The sequence below is a fragment of the Meles meles genome, chromosome 3, assembly GCF_922984935.1.
Source record: "Meles meles chromosome 3, mMelMel3.1 paternal haplotype, whole genome shotgun sequence".
NCBI classification, from domain to species: domain Eukaryota; kingdom Metazoa; phylum Chordata; class Mammalia; order Carnivora; family Mustelidae; genus Meles; species Meles meles.
In genome coordinates, this window is record NC_060068.1 from 112,206,354 (window position 1) to 112,229,718 (window position 23,365).

General features: G+C 38.6%; 1 protein-coding gene across 2 annotated transcripts in view; it reads left to right on the top strand.

Moving 5' to 3' along the window:
• The window catches only part of AFF4 (AF4/FMR2 family member 4), a 90,476-nt gene that overhangs the window by 38,860 nt on the left and 28,251 nt on the right, over positions 1-23,365 (top strand). For both annotated transcript variants that reach the window (XM_046000257.1, XM_046000258.1), the window contains exons 6-7: positions 19,079-19,115; positions 22,297-22,345. In XM_046000257.1, the coding sequence (XP_045856213.1) occupies positions 19,079-19,115; positions 22,297-22,345 (86 nt within the window). The remainder of the gene's footprint in view (positions 1-19,078; positions 19,116-22,296; positions 22,346-23,365) is intronic.

A 23,365-nucleotide genomic window follows, 5' to 3' on the forward strand; every position in this document is an offset into this window, starting at 1 on the left:
TACTTTTTAATGTCTTTTAAAGAAGCTTTTTCCTTCCCTAGGATCATAATCATACCCTCTTATTTTTTTACTTTAATGTAATTACAATTTTGTTTTCTGTGTTTATCTTTAGCCCAATTTATTTTTGTGAATAATGTGAGGTAGGCCTGTAACTTTCTGCCTGTATGTGTGCCATCACACTCTTATACTTTTAAAATCAACCTACGCACACCTAAAAAACATACAGTTGGATTTGGTAGGTATATATACCTGTGTAACCACCACCCTAATCAAGAAATAGAATATTTCCGTCACCACCCAAAAGTCCCCTCGTGGATCTGTGCAGTCTACCTCACCTCCACCACTGGCCCCTCATAGTTACTAAGTTGTTCTATGACAGTATAGATAAGTTATACTTTTTCTAGAATTTCATGTGAATGGAATCCATACAGTGTGTACTCCATTTGTGTATATGTTTGCCTTCTTTTGCTCAGCATATACTTTTGGAATTCTTCTGTGTTCAGGAATGTATTGGTAATTTGTTCTTTTTTATTCCTGAGTTCTTTTTATTTCTGTTGTTTGAAAATATCAACATTTATGCACCCAGATACCTGTTAATGAACATTTGGAGTTTTTTCCAGATTTGGGCTAAGAAGAGAGTATCTGTAAATATTCACTAAAAAGCCTTTATGTAAACTTAAGTTTTATTTTTTCAAGAATAAATATTGGGTTATATGGTAAAAAGTAGAATTATTCAGTCATGTGTTGAGTTCGTACTACACTAAAACTATTTTCCTGAGCTACTCTGTCATACTCCTAGCTCGCTCCGCTCCCATCCCTCAGCGGTATATGATAGTTTGATTTGTTCTACATCCTTGTGTACATTTGGTATTATCAGTTTTTTTTAGTTTTGGCCATTTTCCTGGGCACATAAGGGTATCTCATACTGCTTTCAGTTTGTGATTCCTTGATGACTAATGGCGTTGAACCTCTTCTTATGACCTTATTGACCATTCCTCTTTTTGAATATCTGTTCAAATCTTAGGACTTGTGTGGGGGTGGGGGTGGGGGTGGTGGTGGTGTCAGGATTAGGAGATGTTACTTGTAGTTTTCTTGTCTTTGGTTTTGGTATCAGGGTAGCTCTGGCTCTTTAAAAGGAGCAGGGAAATGTTCTCTTCATTTATGTTTCCTGAACTGGTGTGTGGAATTTAGTTTCAATTCTTCCTTGAATGTGTTTGTTGGGTTTTTTTGTGTGCTTTTTTTTTTTTAGATTTTGTATTTATTTGAGAGGGCGAGGGACAGCAAGACAGAGCGTGAGTTGGTTGGGAGAGGCAGACTCCTTACCAAGCAGGGAGCCTGACACACAGGGCTCCATCTCCAGACCCTAGGATCATGACTGAGCCAAAGGCAAATGTTTAACCCACTGAGCCACCCAGGCACCCTTTGAATGTTTTAATATACTTCAACAGTGATGCCATCTGGGCCCATAGTGTTCTTTATTGAAAGTATTCGATTATAAATTCAAGTTTTTCAGTAGATATAGAGCTATTCAGATTTTCTATTCCTTGTGTCAGTCTTGTAATTTGTTCATTTCATCTAAGTAGTCAAGTTTATTGGCATAGAGTTATTTATAAAATAAATACTTATTCTTTTAATGTCTGTAGGATCTCTAGTAAAGTCATTTTCCCCCTGAAATTGGTGATTTGTATTTTCTCTTCATTTTCTTTGATTAATATACTAGAGTTTTGTCAGTTTTATTGATCATTTCCAATAATTACCTTTTAATTTTTTCAGTTTTCTATTTCCTTGGTTTTTCCTTTATTGTGGTTGTTGTCTTTTTTCTACTTATTGTGGGATGTAGGCTTAGGTCATTAATCGTAAACATTTCTTGTTTTCTGTATTTAAAACTATCAGCTTCCCTCTGAGCCCTGCTTTAGGTGTGTCTCAAAGATAGCGATACATTGTGATTTTATTACCATTTAGTGTATGATATTTCCTTATTCCCTGTGTGACTTCTTCCTTGATCCATGGAAGCACATGGTTTCATTTTCAAATACTTGAGGATTTTCCATTCTATTACTGATTCTAATTTATTTATGTTCTTGTTTGAGAATATAAGCTGTATAATTTGTTTTTAAAAATTTATTTAATGTTTTTATGGCCAGTTTCCATGTATGCTAAATAGAATATGTTCTTTTCTTTTTTTTTTTTAGATGTTATTTATTTAATAGAGACAGTAAGTGAGTGAGCACAGTAGGGAGGAGGGGCAGAGGGAGAGGAAGAAGATCTTGACTGGATCTTTTGTATCTAGCATGATGTTTTAAAGTTTCATTCATGTTATGTTACCAATATTTTCCATTTTATAGCTAAATATATTCCATTTTATGATTATATCACATTTTGTTTATCTGTTTACCAGTTCATTGACATTTGGGTTGTTTTCACTTTGAGGCTCTTATGAAATTTGCTGCTGTAACATTAGTATAGAGATGTGTTTTTGGTTCTCTTGGTTATTCCACCTAGGAGTGGAATTCTTGGGTCATATAGTAACTATTTAATCTTTTGAGGAACTGTCTGATGGTTTCCCACAGTGTTTGCTACATTTTGTATTTCCACCAGCAGTGTATGAGAGCTCCAGTTTCTTCAAATCCTGGCCAAGTTGTTGTTATCCTTCTTTGTGAATAAAGATACTTTAGTGGCTGGGAAGTGGTTTATCATTGTAGTTTTGATATTAATTTCTCTGATGGCTAATGATGTTGACAGTATTTTCATGGGTTTATGGGCCTTTGTATATCTTATTTAGAGAGAGATCTATTCAGATATTTTGCTGATTTTTTTAAAGTTTTTTTTGTTATTTTGCTGGTTTTTAAATTGGGTTGTCTTTTTATCATGAAGTTATAGTGTTTGTATATCTCAGAGTCCCTTATCAGATGAACGATTTGCAAAAATTTTCTCCCATACTGTGAGTTGTCTTTTTTGCCTTTTTTTTAAAAAAAAGATTTTATTTATTTGAGAGAGTGTGTGTGTGCACAAAGCAGGAGAGGGGCAGAGAGAGAGAGGGCCAAGACGACTCCCTGCTGAGCAGGAAGCCGACATGGAGCTTGATCCTTCTCTCCCTATCCTCACTTGTTCTTTTTTTCTCTTTCTCTCTCTGTCAAGTAAATAAAATCTTAAATTTTTTAAAAAAGATTTTATTTATTTATTTGACAGAGATCACAAGTAGGCAGAGGCAGGCAGAGAGAAAGGAAGGGAAACAGGCTCTCCACTGAGCGGAGACCCTGATGTGGGGCTCGATCCCAGGACGCTGGGATCATGACCTGAGCTGAAGGCAGAGGCTTTAACCCACTGAGCCACTCAGGTGCCCCAAATCTTAAATTTTTTTTTAAAAAATTCCAGTGTAATTATCATAGTGTGTGGTATTAGTTTCAGGTATACAGTATAGGGATTCAGCAGTTCTGTACATTACTCAGTGCTCGTCATAAGTGTACATACTCTTAAACCCTTTCATCTATTTTTACCTACCCCCCCCCCCCGCCACCTCTCCTCTGGTAACCATCTGTTCTCTATATTTCAGAGTCTCGGTTTTTTTATTTGTCCCCTTTTTCCTTGTTTGTTTGTTTTCTTAAATTCTACATAATAGGTGAAATCATACAGTACTTTGTCTTTTTCAGACTTACTTACTTCATTTAGTATTATACTCTAGATCCATCCCTGTTGCAAATTGCAAGATTTTACTATTTTTTATGGCTGAGTAATATTTTATTATGTGTGTGTGTCTGTGTGTCTGCTTGTGTGTATCACATCTTATTCTTCCGTTCATCTGTTGATGGACACTTGGGTTGCTTCTGTAATTTGGCTACTGCAAATAATCCTGTAGTACACATAGGGGTGCTTGTATCTTTTTGAACTAGTATTTTCATATTCTTTGGGTGAATACCCAATAGTGCAATTACCAGAACATAGGGTAGTTCTATTACTAATTTTTGGAGGAAACTCCATACTGTTTTCCACAGTGGCGGCACCAGCTTGTGTTCCCACCAACAGTGTATGAGGGTATTTTTTCTCTGTATCCTCGCCAGCACTTGTTGTTTCTTGTGTTTTTTTATTTTAGCCATTCTGAGAGGTATGAGGTGAGATCTCATTGTGGTTTTGATTTGCATTTCCCCGATGATGAGTGATGTTGAGCATCTTTTCATGTGTCTGTGGGCCAACTGTATGTCTTCTTTGAATAAATGTATGTTCTTGTCTTTTGTCCACTTTTTAAGTTATTTGCTTTTTTGGTGTTATGTTGTATAAGTTTTTTATATATTTTAGATACTAAGGCTTGTTGGATATATCGTTTGCACATATCTTCTCCCATTCATTGGGTTGTCTTTTTGTTTTATTGTTTTCTTTACTGTGCAGAAGCTTTTTATTTTGATATAATCCTAACAGTTTATTTTTACTTTTGTTTTCCTTGCCTTAAGAAACATTTAGAAAAATGTTGCTGTAGCCAGAGAAATTACTGCCTATGCTCTCTTCTAGGATTTTTATGACTTCAGGTCTCTCATTTAAGGCTTTAATCAGTTTTGAGTTTATTTTTGTGTATAAAATGAAACTGGTGTGAAAGTGATCTATTTCATTCTTTTGCATGTAGCTGTCTAGTTTTCCCAACACCATTTGTTGGCAAGACTTTTTTTCCCATTGCATATTCCTTTTTTTTGTTGAAGATTTACTTATTTATTCTAGAGAAAGAAAACGTGTGCAGGAGTAGGGGGAGGGGAAAGAATCTCAGGCAGACTCCCTGCTCAGTGCAAAGCCCGATATGGGACACAGCCTCACAACCCATGAGATCATGACCTGAGCTGAAACCAAGACACCCAGCTGATAGAGCCACTCAGGTGCCCCCTTTCATGCACCCTTTGTTGTAGATTAATTGACCGTATAATCATGGGTTTGGTTCTGCATTCTCTGTTCTCTTCCCTTGATCTATGTATCTTTTTTTGTGCCAGTGCCAAACTGCTTTGATTACTACAACTTTATGTAGCATATCTTGAAATCTGGGATTTTGATACCTCCAGTTTTTTTTTTTTTTTTTTTTAAGATTTTATTTATTTATTTGACAGACAAAGATCACAAGTAGGCAGAGAGAAGAGGAAGCAGGCTCCCCGAGGAGCAGAGAGCCCAAAGCAGGTCTTGATCCCAGGACCCTGGGATCATGACCTGAGCCGAAGGAGAGGCTTTAACCCACTGAGCCACCCAGGCGCCCCAGTTTTGTTCTTTTTTAAGATTGCTTTTCAGGGGGCACCTGGATGGCTCAGTGGGTTAAGCCTCTGCCTTCAGCTCAGGTCATGATCTCAGGGTCCCGGGATCGAGCCCCACATCGGGCTCTCTGCTCAGCGGGGAGCCTGCTTCCTCCTCTCTCTCTGCCTGCCTCTCTGCTTACTCGTGATCTCTCTCTGTCAAATAAATAAATCTTTTAAAAAAAAAAAAGATTGCTTTTCAGGGCCATTTGTAGTTCCATACAAATTTTAGATTATTTGTTTTAGTTCTGTGAAAAATGGGGTTGGTATTTTGATAGGGATTGCATTAAATCTGTAGATCGTTTTCCATAGTATGGACGTTTTAACAGTATTTGTTCTCCTAATTCATGAGCATGGAGTTTCTTTCCATTTGTTGGTGTTGTCTTCAGTTTCCTTCATCAGTGTTTTGTAGTTTTCAGAGTACAGATCTTTCACTTCCTTGGTTAAATGTATTCCAGGTATTTTACTGTTTTTGGTGTAATTATAAAGGGGATTGTTTTCTTAATTTTTCTTTCTGCTACTTCATTTTTAGTGTGTAGAAATGCAACAGATTTCTGTATCTTAATTTTGTATCCTACGATCTTACTGAATTCATTTATTAGTCCTAGTTTTTTGGTGCAGTCTTCTACAATTTTCTATATGTGGTATCATGTCATCTGCAAATAGTGAAAATTTGACTTCTTCCTTATCAATTTGGATATCTTTTATATTTTTTTTTTTTCTGTCTGATTGCTGTGCCTAGGATTTGTAGTATACTGTGTTGAATACAAGTGGTAAGAGTAGACATCCTTATCTCGTTCATGATCCTAGGAGGAAAGCTTTTAGTTTTTCCCATTGAGGATGATGTTCACTGTGTGTTTTCCATGTAGGGCCTTTATTATATTGAGGTATGTTCCCCCTAAACCTACTTTGTTGAGGATTTTTATCATAAATGAATGTTGTAATTTGTCAGAATCTTTTTCTGCATCTTTTGAAATGTTCATACGGTTTTTATCTTTCCTCTTGTTGATGTACCCCAAATGTTTCCTTATGATCCTTTATAATGTTCTCTTCCTATAGTCTCTGCCCTTCCCATCCCTAGGCAACCGCTAATCTGATTTCTGTCACTGTATATTAGTTTGCATTTTTGAGAATTGCATGTAAATAGAATGATAATACATGTATTCTTTTTGGTTTGTTTCTTTCACATAGCACAGTTACTATTTTAAAAATATTTTATTTAGGGGCGCCTGGGTGGCTCAGTGGATTAAGCCGCTGCCTTCGGCTCAGGTCATGATCTCGGGATCCTGGGATCGAGCCCCGCATCGGGCTCTCTGCTCCGCGGGGGGCCTGCTTCCTCCTCTCTCTCTGCCTGCCTCTCTGCCTACTTGTGATCTTCTCTCTGTCAAATAAATAAATAAAAAATCTTTAAAAAAAAAAATATTTTATTTATTGGGGCACCTGGGTGGCTCAGTGGGTTAAGCCTCTGCCTTCGGCTCAGGTCACGATCTTAGGGTTCTGGGATCGAGCCCTGCATTGGGCTCTCTGCTCAGCAGGGAGACTGCTTTCCCCCCTCTCTTTTTGCCTGCCTCTCTGCCTACTGGTGATCTCTCTGTCAAATAAGTAAATAAAATTAAAAAAAAAAAAAAGATTTTTAAAAATTTATTTGAGAGAGAGAGCATGAGCTATGGGGAGGGACGAAGGGAGAGGGGAAGCAGACTCCCTCCTGAGCACGGAGCCCACGTGGGGTTAGATCCCAGGACCCTGAGGTCATGATCTGAGCCACGCGGGCGCCTCTCACTCAGCACAATTATTTTGAGATTCATCTATATTGTCAAATGTATAAATCATTCTTTCTTATTGCTAAGTATTATTCAATTTCATAGTTATAGCACAGTTTATTTAGCCATTCACCTACTGATGAACATTTGGGCTCTTTCTGGTTTTTAGTTAAATAAAGCTGCTATGAATATTTGTGTACAAGATGGGGTACCTGGGTGGCTCAGTGGGTTAAAGCCTCTGCCTTTGGCTCTCATGGTCCCGGGGTCCTGGAGTCGAGCCCTGCATCAGGCTCTCAGTGAACCAAGGAGCCTCCTTTCCTTCCTCTCTCTGCCTGCCTCTCTGCCTACTTGTGATCTCTGTCTGTCAAATAAATAAAATCTTTAAAAAAATAAATTTCTAAATATTTGTGTACAAGTCTTTGTATGGGCACATGCTTTTATTTCTTTTAAGTAAATACCTTCAAGCATACATTTAACTTCTAGGAAAATCTCATACTGTTTTCCAAAATGATTGAACAATTATATATTCCTACAATAGATGAGATTTTCATTTGCTCCACATACTTATTAGAGTTTGGCATGGTCAGTCTTAATTTATTTATTTCTTTATTTATTTTTAAAAGATTTTATTTGTTTATTTGGCAGACAGAGATCACAAGTAGGCAAAGAGGCAGGCAGAGAGAGAGAGGGAGAGCAGGAAGCAGGGTCCCCACTGAGCAGGGAACCCGATGCAGGGCTCGATTCCATGACCCTGGGATCATGACCTGAGCCGAAGGCAGAGGCTTTAATGCACTGAGCCACCCAGGCGCCCCATGGTCCGTCTTTTTAAATTTTAGACCTTTTAGCAGTTGTGTGGGAGTGCTCCATTTGTTTTTAATTGACATTTCTCTATGACAGTTGATGTTGAAAACCTTTTCATGTACTTGGCATTTGTGTATCTTCTTTGGTGGACTATTTAAATCTTTTGTCCATGTCTTACTGGATTATTGCCTTCTCCATTTTTATTTTTTTAAGATTTTATTTATTTATTTGACAGACAGAGATCACAAGTAGGCAGAGAGGCAGGCAGAGAGAGAGGAGGAAGCAGGCTCCTGCTGAGCAGAGAGCCCTATGCAGGGCTCGATCCCAGAACTCTGGGATCACGACCTGAGCCGAAGGCAGATTCTTAACCCGCTGAGCCACCCAGGAGCCCCTGCCCTCTCCATTTTTTAAAAAAAGATTTTATTTATTTGAGAGAGTACAAGGAGAGGGAGCAGCAGAGGGAAAAGGAGAAGCAGCAGGCTCCCCACCGAGCAGGGAGCCCAACATGGGGCTCAATCCCAAGACCCCAGAATCATGATCAGAGCCAAAGGCAGATGCTCAACTCACTGAGCCACCCAGGTTCCCCTGTTGTCCTCTTCTTATTGAGTTTGAGAATTTATATTTTCAGGATGCAGGGCCATTATCAGATACAAGATTTGCACATTTTCCCCCTAGTAAGTAGCTTCCCTTTTATTATCTCAACTATCTTTTGAAGATAAGAAGTTGCTAATATTGATGAAAACTAATTCATCAGGGGGGTTTTTTTGTTTACAGATCATGTTTTTTGTTTACAGATCATGTTTTTTTGGTTACAGATCAAAATTTTCCCCTACCCGTGTTCTCCTCTGTTTTTTTTGTTTTTTTTTAAAGAATTTTTATAGTTTTAGGCTTTACATTTAGGTCTGTGATCCATTTCAAGGTAATTTTTGTATATATGTAATATTTGTATATATGTAATATTTGTATATATGTATATAGGATCCATATAAGATCCATATCACGGGGGTTTTTTTTGTATACAGATATCCATTTCCATCACATTTGTTTAAAAAGCTTGTCTCTTTTTAAACCGAGTGGCCCACTCGGTTAAGTGTCTTTTTTTGTCTCTTTTTAAACCGAGTGGCCCACTCGGTTAAGTGTCTTTTTTTGTCTCTTTTTAAACCGAGTGGCCCACTCGGTTAAGTGTCTTTTTTTGTCTCTTTTTAAACCGAGTGGCCCACTCGGTTAAGTGTCTGACTCTTGATTTTTGACTCAGGTCATTAACTCAAGGCCTTGAGATCAAACCCTGTCTCTCCGGCACTGCCAGGCTTCTTGCTGGGTGTGGTGCCTGCTTGAGATTTTCTCCCTCTCCCTTTGCCTCCCTTCCCCTGCCTCTTAAAAAAAAAGAAGTTTTTTTCTGCATGGAATTGCTTTAGCAATTGCAGTTGATCATATATGTGGTGCGTTTCTTTGCATTTCTTTTTTTTTTTTTCTAAGATTTACTTATTTTTAGTGAGGAAAGGGCAGAGGGGAGGGAGAGAATCTCAAGCAGACTACCCCACAGAGCACAGAGCGTGACAATGTGGGGCTTGATCTCATGACCTGAGCCAAAGTCAGGAGTTTGACTGAACCACCCAGGTGCCCCTTGAATTTTTCACTTTTATTGATCTTCTAAAAATCTGCTTTTTCTTCTCCATTGTTTTGGGGGTTTTGTTACGTTGGTTTCCACTGTTCTCATTTGGCTTAATTTATGCTTCTTTTGAAAAAGAAATCTACTTTCTTTAAATTCATTTTTTTCTTGGTTTAATTTACATTCCTTTTTAAAATTTTATTTATTTTATTATTTATTTAACAGAGTGAGAGAGATCACAAGCAATGGAGAGAGGCAGGCAGAGAGAAGGGGAAGCAGACTCCCAGCCGAGCAGAGAGCCTGATGCAGGGCTCGATTCCAGGACCCTGAGATCATGACCTGAGCCGAAGGCAGAGGGCTCAACCCACCTGACCCATTCAGGCACCCCTACGTTTCTTTTTTTAAAAATACAGGGTTTTTTTTAAAGATTTTATTTGAGTGGCTCAGTGAGTTAAGCCTCTGCCTTCAGCTCAGGTCATGATCTCAGGGTCCTGGAATTGAGCCCCATATTGGCCTCTCTGCTCAGCAGGGAGCCTATTTCCCCCTCTCTCTCTACCTGCCTCTCTACCTACTTGTGATCTCTCTCTCTGTGTCAAATAAATAAAATCTTAAAAAAAAAAAATTTATTTGAAAGAGAGAGCCAGAGAGAGAAGGCATGAGGGGAGGGGAGGGGCAGGGCAGAGGGAGAAGCAGACTCTTCACTGAGCAGAGAGTGGATGTGGAGCTTGACCCCAGGACTCTGGGATCATGACCTGAGCTGAAGGCAGAGGCTTAACCAATTGAGCCACCCAGGCGCCCTTAAAAAAAATTTTTTTTTTTTAAGAGGAAGCTAAGGTCATTGATTTGAGATCTTTCTTACTTTCTCATACAGGCTGTTAGTACTATAAACAGTTAAGTAATATTTTATTTGCATTCCATAAATTCTGAAATGTGTTCTGTTTACTGATAATACACTTTAGTTAGAAAGCTGAGGGCAAAAGAATGATTACAGGGCACATGGGTGGCTCAGTTGGTGGGACAGCTGTCTTTGGCTTGGATTGTGATCCCGGGGTCCTGGGATTGAGTCCCACATCAGGCTGCCTCTGCTGTGCAAGGAGTCTGCTTTTCCCTCTCCCTCTGCCTGCCACTCCACCTGCTGATGTGCACAGTCACGCTCTCTCTGTCAAATAAATAAATAAAATCTTTAAAAAAAATGTATATGTAAAGAATGATTACAGAGGCACAAAACATTGGAGACAGTGAGCATGTAAAAGATTTTCTTTTGAGGCATTATCTTAAAAGGAACAGAGTAAATGTGATGGTGCCATGAAGGGATAGTGATGTTTCAGGTGAGTATTTTTGTAAGATGAGAATATTTTATCATATATATATATTTAATTAATTTATTTAAATATAATTATACTTTCACATATATATTTATTTGTTACATAGTATGTATATCATATATATGTATGTATGTATATGTGTGTGTGTATATATACATATGTATATATGTATATATATATATACACACTGATCATAATGTTTTTTTGTGTTTTTTTTAATCTTTTTCTTTTTTTTTTTTTTAAAGATTCTATTTATTTATTTGACAGACACAGATCACAAGTAGGCAGAGAGGCAGGCAGAGAGAGAGAGGGAAGCAGGCTCCCTGCTGAGCAGAGAGCCCGATGCGGGACTCGATCCCAGGACCCCGAGATCATGACCTGAGCCGAAGGCAGCGGCTTAACCCACTGAGCCACCCAGGCACCCCTGATCATAATGTTTTAATAAGAAGGAAAAGCGTATGCTGCCTGGGAAAGACAGAGGGTGCCCTTGGGAAATCTCCGCAGGAGAGCTTGAGATTCAGTGCTCAAGTATAGGATATTGACTTTATTAGCTCCTTTCTTGTCATAGGAGGGAAAGCAGATGAGGTGGGTATAGTTGGAGGTAAGCTAGTAGATTTTCCAGTGATAGTTTGAAGCATACTAAAGCTTTGAACTGCCCTTGAACATAATTCAGTGTATGTTTGCAACAACTCCTAGCAGTGTTCTAGGTGCTTCACAGGTGTGACACTGAATCATTTGCATGTTACCCTGTTCTGAGATTGGTATTTAAAAAAGCAATTAGAATAATCTGTGCCAGTGCCTAGACTAGTTCCTGGCACCTATGGCTGTTCAGTAAATGCTTGTTTATTGAATTTGGATATAAATACTTGGGTAATATGTTTAGATTTTTGGTTTTTCTTTTTTTTTTTTTTTTTTTTTTTTTTTAAAGATTTTATTTATTTATTTGACACAGAGAGAGAGAGAGATCACAAGTAGGCAGAGAGGCAGGCAGAGAGAGAGAGAGGGAAGCAGACTCCCTGCCGAGCAGAGAGCCCGATTAGGGGGCTCGATCCCAGGATCCTGAGATCATGACCTGAGCCGAAGGCAAAGGCCCAACCCACTGAGCCATCCAGGCGCCCCAGGTTTTGGTTTTTTATAGCTCATCTTGTTCTCTGTCTTTTCAGTGAGTACACCTTCATGTGTAATATAGTTTAAAGCTTTATACGAAGCTTTTATAGGTATTTATTCCCTGTGTGTGCTAACCATATGAACTAGGTCCACTGAGAGGACAGAGAAGGAAGAAAATTTTGATACTTAGGGAATTTGGAGATGACATCCTAAAGATGATGATAGTACCTGGGCTTAGAAGGAGAAGTAAAGCAGTGCCAGAAGCACAAGGGAAGGTAAAGAGCCCAATAGGAAGGATTTCACACTCATTAGCAAGTCTGAAACACAGTTCACATGTGGCTCGTGGTGGATGAGAAGTTGAGTTTATGAATATGTTTGGAGAGCTGGTTTAGTGAATCCATATCATTGGCCTATACATCGTTGATCTGACCCATTTAAAAACAAAATACATACATATATAAAACAAAGCAAATCCCTCTGTTCCATGTGATTCTCTGCCAGTCTTCCTCCTTGGAGTTGAACTTCCTTAGAGTGGTTCATATTTGAGATCTGTTCTTCTTTCCTCAGGCACTCCTCATGCTAGTCTGATGGATCTTGCTTCACATGATACGTCACCAAAACCAATATCATTATGACCACTATTGGCCCATTTTGTAGATCCAGTTTACAAAATCTAGAATTATCTTGCTTCTCTGACTTCTCCTTTTTCTCTTCTATCTTTGCCTCTACCAATTAATGTGAGTTTTCCAGGCATTGTGCTCGGTGCTGCCTCAATCTGCCCAACGTTTGGTTGTGGAAATAAAATAATACAAAAGAATGAAAAAAAATTACATATTAGTGTTTACATGGATGCATAGTTCTACACACCATGCTTAGACCTAGAATTGTCTTCTCTTTATATCCTGTTCCTCTTTACATAGGTGTTCTACACATTTTTCTGTTAATAAAAATGTTTATCTTAATTCCAGATACATACATCCAGCTGCATAGTTGAGACTTCTTAGATAATGAGTTTTAGGTGACTTTGAGACATCTTCCAGGGAGAACTTGTGATTCTCTCTGCTAGTTCCCAACCAAAAAGCAAGAGAAAACAAGCATAATCTTCTTTTACTATTTCCTGTCTTAATGAATCCCGAAAAACCTTTTTGGAATTATCTTTGGTACCTCCCTCTCTGTCATACCCAGTAAACAGTCACCAAGTCCTAATGATTTTTACCTCCTGTAATGTGTTTTAATTCCATTCCTTTATCTCCATCTTTATTCTTACCTTTATGGTAAGTCATTACTCTCCAAAGTGGAAAGCATATGTATACTCCAGTGTTGTGTGTATTGGAGATTGGGGGCAGGGGAGAAATGGGATGAAAACTTTATTTCTATTTTTAGTTTGAAAAATTCTCCATTCTTATGTCTAAGAAAACAAAATCAATGTAGTATTGCTTCTCTTGATCTGAATTGCAGATGATCACATTTTATTTCTGTGGTATTCCAGGAGAAGTTTAGGTCTTTTCGTTATGGAAAAGTTGGTAGAATTCCTCTCATTCATTTGCTCTTAGTGGCTCTAGCATATTACAGTTTTAAATTGGCTCAGTTAAGATGATTTACAGATTATATTAACTGGTTTTAATTCAACTAATCTTCACTAGTGGACAAGCAGCTTAAAAGATACACCTGCCGGGGCGCCTGGGTGGCTCAGTGGGTTAAAGCCTCTGCCTTCGCCTCAGGTCATGATCCCAGGGTCCTGGGATCGAACCCCACATCGGGCTCTCTGCTCCGCGGGGAGCCTGCTTCCTCCTCTGTCTCTGCCTGCCTCTCTGCCTAGTTGTGATTTCTCTCTGTCAAATAAATAAAAAATATTAAAAAAAAAAAGGTACACCTGCCGTGAAACTACAGAGTGAAAATAACACTAAAATGCGTTTTTGAGCAAATAAGAAAATGACAGAGCTGAGATTTTTCCTCTTCTGGTATGAGCTCTCAACTGTCACTGTACAAAGTAGAAACAAGGGTGACCTAAAATAAAAAAAGAAGAAAATATTCAGATTATCTACGGTAGTTTGAATATGCATTTATGTCATTAATCTTGCTTTTAGTTTAAAATGTACCTTGAGATACTAACTAATAAAACTATGACAGTGTCATGCTTCATACTCTTTGGTATTTTGAGTTGTGTGATAATTCAATCCAGTCCTTAAATATACAGGCTTAGTAAATTATATTAAAAATATGTTTTGAGAGTTCTCCCAGTGTTCTATACCCTTGTCCAGAAACTTGGTCTTTCTGCTCTACTTAAAAATTAGTAAAATCCAGTAAACAGAGAATATACTAAAATGCATTTCTTTGTCAGGAAACACTTTTGAGGCAGGGTTAGAAAACACAGCTGAAGATTCAAAAAACAAATATTAGAATAAATCATTCATTGTACAAAATTAGCTATATTGAGGTGGACAAAAGTATAGGTGCTTTAGTTATCTCAGTTTATGGTTTTTTAAAAGGATTTATTTATTATTTTGTGGGGGGGCGGGTGCACAGTCAGAGGGGAGGAGAGAGAGGGAAAGAGAATTTCAAGCAGACTCTGCACTGAGAGCTTGGAGCCTGAAGTGGAGCTGAATGCCAGGAGCCTGAGATCATGACCTGAGCCAAAGGCAGAGGCTTAACCAGCTGAGCCACCCAGGCACCCCACAATATATTATTTTTGTTAGAAGTTCAGATCTTTTACATTAACTTAGAACTTCACTGTTTGTTTCGTGACATGTTATCTCATGTAAAAATGAATTATACCTCCTCCCCAACCCCCTTCTTCTCTATCCCTCCCGCAAATCTCAAATTTTACTAAACAGATGTGGTTGTGTATGTGTGTTCTTTAATATAACCTATAAAGTCTGCATGCTTTATGATCCACCTTTTGAGGTCTTGGGTCTCATTTCTCACCACCCTTCCTTCTGTACCTTTGGTGCCCATGAACTGCCTTAAAAACCTTTATACTTAACGTTCTCCTGCCTTTCCTGCCTTTACACATGCTGTTCTCTGTACCCTGAACACTTCTTTCCCAGTTTACTTGCTACCTACATTTTAGGTCTTAACCTGAATGGTGCGTGCTCTGGGAAGTCTTTGCTCATCTTTCTGGCTAGATCTGTGCATCTTTCTCCCTCTCTCCCCCTCCCCTTCCCTCTGTCAATCTCACTAACTCACCCATTCACTCACATGCTCATGCACACACAATTGTAAGCTCTTATATAATATTGTGTATGTATTTGCCTTTCGTTGTACTTATCACAGTCAACCATTTTACCTTTATGTGCATGAGCAGTTGCAGAGATAGTCATTGACATTATACAGATGAGAGTTAAGTTCCATGTTATAAGCTCCTTGTTTTTATTTATCATTCTGTTTTTCCAGTACTTAGATATATGAATGGATATCATGTCAGGGAGTTTGGCTTTCATTCCTAGGAAAAACAAAGAGCCATTGAAGGCTCCATAAAAGTAGTAGTAATGACTCATACTAGAATTTGGGCTTTAGGAAGATTAACTCAAGACTATAGTTTAGTGAAGGAGAATTGATTGAAGATTAGAGCCAGAAGAAAGATGCATTAGATGGCCCTTGTAAATTGAAAAATGTGAGGACCTGAAGTCTTTGTAGTGTAGATGGAGAAGAGATGTTGCATTTAGTAAATATTTTAGAGACAGAATCCACTAGCATTTGGAGACCAACAGACTGACTGTTGTCAGAGGTGAGGACAAGGAGAGATGACTTGAAGTTCAGGCTATTAACTTTTAGGTCATTTATCAGGTAAATAAGTATAAGATACTTGGCAGTTCAAGGGGGTGGAGGATTATTTGCATCTTAAAACAATTCACAGGCATGACCTTGGCCACTGCTCTATAGTTTTTTTAATAGCTTTATTGAAATACAATGCACATACCATGCCTTCTGCCCATTTCAAGTGTACAATTATGTGGTTTTGAGTATATTTATAGACATGTACAACTGTCACAACAGTGAATTTTAGAACATTTTTATCACCTCAAAGAGAAACTCCCTCTTCTTCATCTATTACCCATTTTCCCTCTCCCTCCCAGCTACTTAAAGCCACTCACCTTGGGGTGCCAGGGTGGCTCAGTGGGTTAAAGCCTCTGCCTTCGGCTCGGGTCAGGATCTCAGGGTCTTGGGATTGAGCCCCACATCGGGCTCTCTGCTCTGCAGTGAGCCTGCTTTCCCCTCTCTCTCTGCCTGCCTCTGCCTACTTGTGATCCATCAAATAAATAAAAAAGTAATAAAAATAATAAATAAATAAAACCACTCACCTATTCTTTTTTTTCTGTAGATTTCCTTTTCTGGACATTTTATGTAAATTGAACCTTACCATATATGGCCTTTTGCAACTGTATTCTTTCACTTAGCATAATGTTTCCAAGGTTATTCCAAGTTGTAGCAGGTGTCAGGACTTCATTTCCTTTTGTGGCCAAATAATATTCCATTGTAGGGATATCACATTTTGTTTATACAGTCATCAGCTGATGGACATTCAAGTTGTTTTGAGCTTTGGGCTATTGTGAAGTAATGCTGCTATAAACATTTGTGTACAAGTTCTTGTGTGGACATACTGTTTCTGTTTCACTTGGTTATGTACCTATGAGTAGAATTGCAAGGTCATACAGTAACTATATGTTTAACCATTTGAGGAACTTCAGAATGTTTTCCAAAGCTAGTTATACCACTTTATGTTCTTACTGGGCTTTCATTTTCTGTGCATCCCTGTCAGCACTTGCTGTTATCTGTGTTTTTTATCCTAATCATCCTAGTAGGTGTGAAGTGGTGTCTCATTGTGGGTTTGATTTGCATTTTCCTCACAACCAATGATGTGGAACAACATCTTTTCATGTGCTTATTGACCATTTGTATATCTTCCTTGTAGAAATACCTCCTCAGATCCTTTGCTCATTTTTTCATTGCTTGTCTTTTTATCGTTGAGTTGTAAGAGCTCTTGATGTATTGTAGATAGCCATCTCTTAAAAGGTCCATGATTTGCAGATAAATTTTCTCATTCTTTGGGTTGTCTTTTCACTTTCTTGATGGTGTCCTTTGAAGCACAGAAGTTCTTAATTCTGCTCAAGTCCATTTTATCTATTTGTTTCTTTTATGTTTTATGCTTTTGGTGTCATATGTAAGAATTCTTTGCCAAATCCAAGATCATTAAAGTTTGACTATAAGTTTTCTTCTAAGAGTTTTGTAGTTTTAGCTCTTACATTTGGTCTTTGATCCATTTTGAGTTATTTTTTTAATACTGTGTGAGGTAAGCCTCCAGCTTCATTCTTTTGCATATGGCTGTTCAGTTGTCCCAGCACCATTTGTTAAGAAGCATATTCTTTCCCTGTTGGGTGCTCTTGGCACACTTGTTGAAATCATTTGACCACAGTTGTTTTTTTACAGTGTTTTGGTTTTGTTTTTTTTTTCAAGATTTTATTAATTTATTTGACAGAGACAGACACAGCAAGAAAGGGAACACAAGCAGGGGGAGTGCAAGTGGGAAAAGCAGATTTCCCGCTGAGCAGGGAGCCCAATATGGGGCTCGATACAAGGCTCAATCCCAGGACCCTGGGATGATGACCTGAGCCCAAGGCAGATGCTCAACGACTGAGCCACCCAGGTGCCCGTACAGTGTTTTTTTTTTTTTTTTTAAAACAATGAAACTGTACTTTTAAAAATTCGTACTATGTGGATTTCTCTTTCACAGATGTTTCTGTCATTAAAGATTGTGCTTATTTTTTTTTTTAAGATTTTATTTATTTATTTGTCAGAGAGAGAGAGAGAGAGAGAGAGGGTTCACAAGCAGGAGAGCTGTAGGCAGAGACAGAGGAAGAAGCAGACTCATTGCTGATCAGGGAGCCCAATGTGGGGCTTGGTCTCAGGTCCCTTGGATCCTGACTTGAGCTGAAGGCAGATGCTTAACTGATAGCCACCCAGGATCCCAGATGGTGCTTGTTTTTAAGTAGGCTTTTAGGGATGTTTGTATAATTTTAGTACTACACTGTGTACTACAGACTCAACCTAAAAAAATGCATAATTTGCACATGTGAAACGGGGGTTGTGATCATGAAAGATGAGTTTGGAAAGCCATGTTTCTTTCCCTGAGAGTGACATTTTGTCTTCCTTTTTTATTGGTGCTTCCTGAGTGCTAGACACTGGACTCTAGTATACAGCTTACAGCTTAAAAAGAGCATATGACAATCTTTCCTCAACTTGCTAATTGGTTGTAAGATATTGGGAACAGGAAAAGGAAGGTAATAAAATGATGTGTGAATACCATGTGAGGTTTTTAGTTCATAAAGGTGGTATCTTTTGAGTCCATACAGGTTGTACAGCTTTTTTTACTCTAGTATAGATTGTTTGTTTGTTTTAGAGAGAGAGCATGTGCCTCAAGCTGGACGTAGGACCTCCCCCACCTCCAAGGAGAGGGAGAGAATCCTAAACAGGCTCCACATCCAGTGCAGAGCCTGACACAGGGCTCGATCTCACAACCCTGAGATCAGGACCTCAGCCGAAATTAAGAGTCAGACACTTAACCAGCTGAGCTTCCCAGGTGCCCCTATTATTATTATTATTATTATTATTATTATTATTATTATTATTATTATTATTTTTAGTTAAACATTTTCTTAAGATCAAGAATCTTAAATTGAAGTCATTTGCTTTCCCAGGGCTCTAAATTAGAATATGAGTATCATGGATGCTGCTGAAAAGAAATGAAAAATAAAGAGGAACTATTAGGTAGCTTGATGCTTTTTGTAGTGAGTTTTGGGAAAGTTCATTATTGACCACATGATTACTGAGGCCCATCATATGTGATCATTAAATTCTTTCAGTGTTTTTTTCTTTTCTGTATTCCTAGAACTCAACAGATCTTTCATTGAATTAGCTGGAATTGAATAGTTTATTTTATTTTTATTATTATTATTATTTTTTTAATTTGACAGAAATCACAAGTAGGCAGAGAGGCAGGCAGAGAGAGAGGAGGAAGCAGGCTCCCTGCGGAGCAGAGAGCCCCATGCGGGACTTGATCCCAGGACTCTGGGATCATGACCTGGGCTGAAGGCAGAGGCTTTAACTGACTGAGCCACCCAGGTGTCCCATGGAATTGAATAGTTTAATTTGAAGCATTTGTCACTACGAACCTTTCTCTTAATGCCTCTACATAATTTTCTGTCCCCTTTTCCTTAGGAATCTCAGCAGTCCAGTTTCGGCCCCGGAGAACAAAGTGAGTATTTCTTTTCCTCTTAGTTCTCAAGTTAAGCTGAGCATTCATTTCTCATGGTCTTATTGTACACTGCTTTTACAGTCCCTTCACATGTCTTATCCCAGTTTTTATTATCTGTTGATTAGTAATGAGTTAAACCAAATCTTGGTTTAAATTAAATTTTAAAAATGAAGAATTATAGATTGATGGTGATCAAAATTAACTATTTTTATTAAATATTTGAAGTTCAGAGTTCATGAATTCAGTTTGATGGGTACCTCATAAACCCAAGGACCATTCTTCTGTCTTCCTGTCTCCTTTGTGAAGGTAATTGGTTCTGTGAGAGTTAAATTATAAGCAGGAAGGGGTTGTAGCTTACTGTAGCTCTTCTCTTTCTGTGTCTGTATTTATTCTTTTTTTTTACTATGTTAGGTTAGTCACCATACAATACATCATTAGTTTTTGATGTAGTGTTCCATGATCAGTGTTTGTATATAACACCATGTAGTGCTCCATGCAGCCTGTGTCCTCCTTAATACCCATCACCAGGCTTACCCATCTCCCCACCTCTCTCCCTTCTAAAACCCTAAGTTTGTTTCCAGGAGTCCATTGTCTCTTGTGGTTCGTCTCCCAATCTCATTTCTCCCCCTTCGTTTTTCCTTTCTCCTAATATCCTCCCTGCTATTTCTTACGTTCCACAAATAAGTGAGACCATGTGATAATTGACTTTCTCTATTTGACTTACTTGACTCAGCATGATTTCCTCCAATCCCATCCAGGTTGATGGAAAAGTTGGGTATTCATCCTTTCTGATGGCTAACAGATACATGAAAAAATGTTCATCATTAGCCATTAGGGAAATTCAAATCAGAACCACATTGGGATACTACCTTATACCAGTTAGAATGGCAAAAATCGACAAGGCAAGAAACAACAAATGTTGGAGAGGATGTGGAGAAAGGGGAGCCCTCTTACACTGTTGGTGGAAATCCAGATTGGTGCAGCCACTATGAAAAACAGTGTGGAGGTTCCTCAAAAAATTAAAAATAGAGCTACCGTATGACCCAGCAATTGCACTAATGGGTATTTATCCCAAAGATACAGATATAGTGAAAAGAAGGGCCATATGCAGCCCAGTGTTCATAGCAGCAATGTCCACAATAACCAAAATGTGGAAGGAGCCAAGATGCCCTTCAGCAGACAAATGGATAAAGATGTGGTCCATGTGTTTATTTTTGCTGGGTCTTTAGGTCTGGGAAGAAAGTCTGCTGTTGTAGAACCCTCTTTAATCCCGTCTTAGTTTCTGAGAAGAACTTGAGGGAATAATAGCCTTAGGGAATTTTTTTTTTTAAGATTTTATTTATTTTAGGAGTGTCTGAGTGGCTCAGTGGGTTAAGCTTCTGCCTTTGGCTCAGGTCATGATCTCAGGGTCCTGGGATTGAGCCCCACGTCAGGCTCTCTGCTCAGCAGGGAGCCTGCTTCCCCCTTTCTCTCTGCCTGCCTCTGCCTACTTGTGATCTCTATCTGTCAAATAAATAAGATCTTCTAAAAAAAGATTTTTTTTTATTTTGCAGAGAGAGGGCACAAACGGGGGAGCGGAGGGCAGAGGGAGAGGGAGAAGCAGGCTCTCCATGGAGCAGGGCGCCTGAGGAGGGGCTCCATCCCAGGACCTTGGGATCATGACCTGAGCCATCCAGGCACTCCAGCCTTAGGGAATTTAAGTCTGGTCCCAAGAGACGTTGGCTATGTGAATTGATACTGATAAGGTCAGGAACCTTGGAGATGTCTAGGCTTCCCCATATAGCTCTACAACAAAATAAATGGACTTTTTGCCAAGAACAGTAACTTCTTTAGTAAATAGATCTACACTGGTTCTGCCCTAAAGCCATAGTTGTGGGAAAAAGGGACCCACCATTGTTGATATGTAGAAAATAGCTATAGGCCAGAAAGTTGGTTTTTTTTTAAGATTTTATTTATTTATTTGACAGAGAGAGATCACAAGTAGGCACAGAGGCAGGCAGAGAGTGGAGGAAGCTGGCTCCCTGCTGAGCAGAGAACCCAATGCGGGCTCGATCCCAGCTCTGGGATCATGACCTGAGCTGAAGGCAGAGGCTTTAACCCACTGAGCCACCCAGGCGCCCCCAAAAGTTTACATTTTCTATCTTAAAATCTTCTAAGAATGTCTCATCTTGGCACGCCGGAGTGGCTCAGTTGTTAAGCATCTGACTTCTGCTCAGGTCATGATCCCAGTGTCCTGAGATCGAGATCTGCAGGGAGCCTGCTTCTCCCTCTCCCACTCCCTGTGCTTGTGTTCCCTCTCTCATGCTCTCTCCCTCTCTCTCTCAAATAAATAAATAAAATCTTTAAAAAAAAAAAAGAATGTCACCTCTTTAGTTCTGTCCTCCTCCCCCCATAACTAACTTTTGGCAAATGGGATCATAAGCTTCTGCTCTTTATTACTGTGTTTTTTACTTAACCATGTCTATATCAGTATAAAAATTCTAGCTCATTCTTTTTCACATGAAAATTGTGTTATATTGTATTAATGTACCATAATTTGTTTAACTAGATCCCTCTTTTTTTTTTTTTAAAGATTTTATTTATTTATTTGCCAGAGAAAGAGAGAGAGAGAGCATAGGCAGGCAGAGTGGCAGCAGAGGCAGAGGGAGAAGCAGGCTCCCTGCTGAGCAAGGAGCCCGATGTGGGACTCGATCCCAGGACGCTGGGATCGTGACCTGAGCTCAAGGCAGCCGCTTAACCAACTGAGCCACCCAGGCGTCCCTAGATCCCTCTTGGTAGACATTTGTTTCTAGTTTTTGCTGTTACAAATCATACTATGATAAACATCTGTGTGTGAGTGTGTCTTTATGTATTTTTCCAGATATACCTGTAAGGTAAATTTTTCTTTCATCATAATTGCTACATCAGTGGATACATGCATTTCCAGTATCAGTAAGATAATATTACCAGATTGCCTGCCAAAGAGATTGTATGAATTTATAATCCTATAGACAGCTTCTGAGCATGCCTATTTCCACCAGTATCTTGTATTTATTGGACTTTGAAGTGTTGCCAATTTGATGGAGGGACAAATTCCATCTTGTGTTGATTTACATTTCTTTGAAGGTATACTGATATATATTTTATGATCTAAATGGCCACACTGTAGTTGTTAATTTCTGCATTCTTTCTTTTGTTCTAGAAAGATACAATCCTTCTTCTAAAACTTCAAATGGACACCAGTCTAAATCGTAAGTTTATTGCTTAATAAGTTTTGTCTGTTTTGTTAAGAGTCTGTCTGTAGTGTGTATATATTAGCCCAACACTTAAATATGTGTATTTAATCTTTTAAGGAAGGAGTAAGCAAACTTATGTTAAAGGGCAGACAGTGAAATAATTTAGGCCTTAGGGGCTTAGATGGTTTTTGTCCCAACTAGGCAGGCAGCTCTGCTGTTGTAGTATGAAAGCAAATATAGATTGTGGGTGCGGTTGTGTTCCAATAAAACTTTTAACTTTTTAACTTGCCTTAGTTTGCTTACACCTCCTCTGAGATTAGTTTTTCTTATCTCTTAGAGATAAGGCTTATTTGTGTTTGTGGGTAGGTTGATACTTTGTTTTTAATAAAGAAGACCAAACAATACAGGATTCTTAGTAAGCCCTCCATTTAACTGCTTTGTGTAGAATATTAAGTCAGCATAGTTTGTACTGTCTTTAAGTTTTCCTCCTCCTGTAGGTAGACCCAGGAATACATATCAAAATGTAATCAGGCTAATATGTTGGATGATAATAAATTCCAGCTCAAGAAATGGACTCCTCAATTCCTAAGACAAGTTAACTCACTGATTAAAACAAAATTCTGAAGAAGCTATGGCTACAGTGCTGGCTTTCGAAGCTATAACCTGTAATCTGTACTAAAAACCTCAGCTTCTTAACGCTGAACAAAGGAAAAACTGAGAATGAAGTTATGTGAATGCAAGAAACCCCCCCCCCACACTACTACAGAATTGAAATTATATTCATATTTATCATATTTATTTGTATGCAAAGAACCAGTAAAAACCTACCATATATATGCGAATCACTTTGGTTGCTGAGGGAACAAAAACATGTAGGACCTTGAGCAGTCTTGTAAAAGCTTTGACATCTCCATGTGTGTGAACAGGTTCATTGAGCTGCCATTATTAAATCATAAGGGCTGAGCGAATTCAGAGTAAGTACATTTCCTTGCAGGATATCAGTCATAGAGATGCACTAAGCCCTTGTCCAAATGA